The following is a 4,923-nucleotide window of genomic DNA, read 5'->3' as shown; positions in this document are numbered from 1 at the left end:
TTACAGGATTTTCCAGAGTTAAACCTGTGTCGAAGGTTTCAATGTCTGAGTTGCAGTGATATTAGTGAAACAAGAAGACTGTGTACAGTATTATGTACAGTAGTAGTATTTTGTATATTTTGAATGTAAACATAAAAACATGTTTTCTTTGTTACAAAGATTTGAGTTAATATCAGATTAAAACTCTTAAAAAAAGCAAGTATATAAATGAAAATGAAAAAAAAAGTTTGACATCAGAAAATATTGATAAAATACTTGTTTCGTTAATCGTTCATAATACAAATATAAAGAAACAACTTGTTTGTGGTGAGTTTTTCAGCCAGTGTTTTGTGTCCTTGAACAAAATAATTGTTATAACAAAGTCCTGGCAAAGTGCAGAAGTTTAAAGCAGGGCAAGAATATTTACAAAGCTGAGCTACAGTAAATTGGGGTGGAGGGGTAAGTTCTGTGTGTGGGATGGTTTTTATTTGCAAACAAAAGGGCGGCAAAAGGAGGAGACTGACGGGAAAAACAAGTTTTGAAAAGTGTACAAATAAATCTCAGCTTAGTTTGAGTTTAAAGAACAGTTTAATCAGAGTCTACTCTGAGGAAACATGGGGAGAGCTGTGGTGCAGCTCGCTTTCTTTGGACTGCTGCTGGCTTTGGCTGCTTCACAATCAAATAAGGTACTTTATTTTATTTTATTTTATAGCTTTTATGTGTTATCGTGTACTAGAGCACTTTGGCCAACAATGTTGTTTTTAAAGTACTTTATAAAAAGTTGTATTGTGTTTTGTATACAGTATCAACGGAAAGAACAAGAACTACATAAAAAAGAACTATTGCTGAATTATTTTTAACATTTTCAGAAATACCTGATAATTAACATTTTTTTAGTCTGCTTTAATATGTTTTTGCCAGTTGTGTCAAACTGAACTCTGTCTCAGTTTACCAGAGCTAAACATACATTTGGCCTTTGTACCCTAAATTTTATTTTAGGTTATTGATTTGTGCATTTAAGCTGAGCTTTTATTGTTCATTCTGGAGATGGAATACACCGAGAAAGTGTGCAGTTACATTAGAGTGTAGTAACGTTATCGTTGCAAATGATCAAAATTACATAACCTTTTTCATGATGACCAGGAAATCATAAAGTACAAGTAAATTAAAACCAAGAAACAAATATAAGACAATGAACATATCAAATCAGGTAAAACAAACAAATCAGATAAAACTCAAATACTTTATGAAGTACGTTATAGTGTTAAAACCAATATCTAAGATCTTAAGAAGAAGAGACAAATGATCAAGGCATTTTTATTGTTATTTTTGACTTAAAGGCTAATACGTATTCCAAAGGATGCGTACTAGTAAATGTAATGATAGAATACTGTTTCGAATGTTAGCACCATTGATCCATTCATTCATTATCTTTTACCCACTTAACCCTTTTCATCTTGTGGGAGTCACATGTGCCCATATCCAGCAGTCCCTGTGTGAGAGGCGGGGAACACTCTGGACAGATCACAAGTCCATCACTGGGACAGACAGAGACTCTAAAGACACTCACAGAGTGTGATTGTTAACAATACGTTTTTACATAATACAAACAAAGAGGAAACAAGCAAAACAAAAAGAGGGGTTTCTGCAGCTGCGCCAAAAATATTTCATCCATCAATGCATCTTTGATCTCTTGGTTGTTGGCCAGATATCCTGCTATTTATTTGAATTTAGCTTCTGTGTTTTTTCAGGACAACTGGGACATTTACAGCTTTCACATCAATTCCACTGTCACTGGCCGATATGCCACCACCATCATCACAAGCCGTGTGGCCAACCGTATGGAGGAGTCCAAAGAAATTGAATTTCATGTTCAGATTCCCAAGAATGCCTTCATCAGTAAATTCAGAATGTACGTGAAGGGAAAAAATGATGAATAAAATTCTAAATTTTAGTAATACTTGTGTATAAAACAGTACTAACAAAAAGATTCAAACTCAATATTGTGTTCGTTTTCTGCAGGTTTATAGATGGTCAGGTTTATGATGGAGTTGTAAAAACGAAGGAGCAGGCTCAGCAGCAATACACGGAGGCTGTGTCTCGTGGTGAAAGTGCAGGCATTGTCAGGTAATAATGTTGATGGAATTTATTGCAGAGTTTCAAAAAGATGTGATTTTGATGTTTCAAAGAGAAGTCCATGTGGGTAATGACAGTGTGACTTGGATGGGCATGATTGGGAGGAACTATCTCTCTGATTTAATCTTGAGCAGTGCTCTGTTGTTGGACTTCTGTGCTTTTTCATTCATTCACTCAACCTTTATTTATACAGGTTAATCCCATTGAGCCTCAGGGACTCATTTACAAGAGAGTGCTCATCATAGTTTGTCCATCACAAATACCATGTTCAAACAGAAGGATGTCCTTAAGTGCACTTGGTACCAGGACGCCCAAGGTTGTAGATCGATGATCAACTTTGTAGTCGTGTCACATGATTTGCTGCCGTTTGTTTAGGACACTCGAGTGAAAAGAGGAGCTGAGCTGTCAACTGATCACCTGATACTGAATTGGATCAGATGGTGGGGGAAGATGGCCAGACCCTGTAGACACAAATGTATAAAGGATTTGTTGGGAAAATCTCGCAGAAGAACCCATCAAATAAATCTGCAACTCACACCTCTGGGAGAGCTTTAACCTCATCCCAGCTGAGGTTGGGGACATTGAGTCTGAGTGGGCCATGTTCCGTGCCTCAACTGTTGAGGTGGCTGCCTTGAGCTGTGGCTGCAAGGTGGTTGGTGCTTTTGGCCATCTTGGAACTCGGTGGTGAACACACTGGGTTAGGGAGGCTGTCAAGCTGAAGAAGTAGATATCAGAGGCAGCTGATGAGTACTGGAGGGCCAAGCAGACTGTCATCTTGGCTGTTGCTAAGGCAAAAACTGGGATGTGGAAGGAGTTTTGTGAAGATTGTATAGGGACTCTCGATCAGCTCCGAGGAGATTCTGGTAAACCATCAGGCAACTCAGGATGGGAAAGCAACACTTTTCTATCACTGTGTTCAGTGAAGATGGGGCGCTGTCGACCTAAAACAGTGACATCATTGGGAGGTAGAATACTTCTTGGACTTCATCAATCCCACTGGCACGTCTTCTATGGAGGAAGCTGTGTCTTGGGGCTTAGGAGTTGGTCTGTCCATAACCGTGGCTGAGTTCGCTGAGGTAGTTTAAAAGCTCCAGGGCAGCAGGGATCTGGGGGTGGACGAGATCTGCCCTAATTTAGTTAAGACTTTGGATGTTGTAGGGCTGTCTTGGTTAACACACATTTGAAACATTGTGAGGACATTGGGGCCAGTGCCACTGGATTGGTGTACAGGGGTGGAGGTTCCCCTATTAAAAATAGGGGACATAGGGTGTTTTCTAATTATTGGGACATCACTCTCCTTGGCCTCCCTGGTTAAGGTCTATCCAAGGGTAATGGAGAAATAATTCTGATCATTGGTAGAAACTCACATCCAGAAGAAAAAAATGATGGTTCCATCCTGACTGTGGACCACTGAACCGGATCTTTACCTTCCCTAGAGTTCTTGAGGGGTCATGAGAGTTTGTCCAACTACTCTCCCATATGTTTTGTAGATTTGGAGAAGGCATTTTACCATGTTCCTTGAGGTAAGCTTTGTGAGGTACTCCAAGAGTATGGCAGTAGGGGCCTTTCACTATGGGCTGTTCTGTCCCTCTTCATGTGGTGCCATAGTTTAATTTGCATTGCCGGCAGGAAGTCAGATCCCTTCAGGGTTGGAGTTGGACTCCACCAGGGCTGCCCGATGTCACCAATTCTGTTCATTACTTTTTTGGACAAATTTCTTGGTCTAGCCAGGAGGCAGAGGGAGTCTGGTTCGGCGGCCTCAGGATTCCATCTCTGCTGTTTGCGGCTGACGTGGTCCTGTTGGCATCATTGTGCCATGCCGTGACCTTCAGCTCTCACTGGAGTGGTCAGCAGCCGAGTGTGAAGCAGCTGGGATGAGAGTCAGTAACTCCAAAATTGTGGTTCAGATTTGAAGGTTCTGATTCAGCGCCTCAGACTGAAGAAGTCTTTAGGATGAAAAACAAAACATTTCTACAAAGAATAATTTGTCTAGGGGACCTGTCTCAGCCTTGGTAGTTTTATCTACCTGCATTATTATGCATGCATCAGGACTTTATAATGGGAGATTTTATTCTGGATTTTTAGTTGATGTTTTGTCCCTCTGTGAAATATCCACTTATATAAAAATGAATGACTGTTCATTTGTTGTATGTGGACACACACACAAAAAAAATCTGTAAAGAATCAGTTTTATCTTGTGGTGTCTCTGACCAGCACACCCTATCCCCAATTATTCCCTGGGCACTTGCAATAGCTGCCCACTGCACCACCTGGGGGTGGATGGGTTAAATGCAGAGAGCCAAGTTTGCCATTGTCATCATTGTATGTTCCAATACAACACATTACACATTATTATTATTTTATTTGTTTCCTCTACAATATGTCATGGCATGCATCCCATCATTTACAGTGATAAATGTTTTCCTTGCAGCTCTGTAGGGAGGACCATGGAAGAATTTAAAACGTCTGTAACTGTGGCGGCTCACAAAAAGGTCACCTTTGAGCTCACTTATGAGGAACTACTGAAACGCACACTTGGAAAATACGAGCTGCTGATCCATGCTCGACCCATGCAGCCTGTCAAAGACTTCAAAGTTTGTTGTTCATCTAGGAAACAGTATTTGTGACAGTAGCTTTCTCTTTTAAAAACTACTAACATTCATTGCATTTTACTCACTGACAGGTTGATGTGTATGTGTATGAAAAAGCTGGGATAAGTTTCATTGATGTGAAAGGAGGACTGAGCACTAAAGCCCTGGCTAATGCCATCACCAAAACACATGCAGACAACAAGGTACGGTTTGAAAT

The 4,923-nt window shown here is 40.2% G+C and overlaps 1 protein-coding gene across 1 annotated transcript in view; it reads left to right on the top strand.

Annotated features, from left to right (window-relative positions):
- The first annotated feature begins 532 nt into the window (after positions 1-532).
- Positions 533-4,923, top strand: part of itih3b.1 (inter-alpha-trypsin inhibitor heavy chain 3b, tandem duplicate 1) — an 18,879-nt gene continuing 14,488 nt past the window's right edge. Inside the window, exons 1-5 of the mRNA XM_037679853.1 lie at positions 533-665; positions 1,731-1,891; positions 2,002-2,106; positions 4,547-4,709; positions 4,799-4,909. Coding sequence (XP_037535781.1) covers positions 594-665; positions 1,731-1,891; positions 2,002-2,106; positions 4,547-4,709; positions 4,799-4,909 — 612 coding nt within the window. The 5' untranslated portion in view covers positions 533-593. The remainder of the gene's footprint in view (positions 666-1,730; positions 1,892-2,001; positions 2,107-4,546; positions 4,710-4,798; positions 4,910-4,923) is intronic.

The sequence above is a fragment of the Nematolebias whitei genome, chromosome 7, assembly GCF_014905685.2.
Source record: "Nematolebias whitei isolate Nwh7 chromosome 7, NemWhi1, whole genome shotgun sequence".
Taxonomy (NCBI): Eukaryota; Metazoa; Chordata; class Actinopteri; order Cyprinodontiformes; family Rivulidae; genus Nematolebias; species Nematolebias whitei.
The sequence above is the reverse complement of the archived record's forward strand: the minus strand, read 5'-3'. Positions and strand labels throughout refer to the sequence as shown.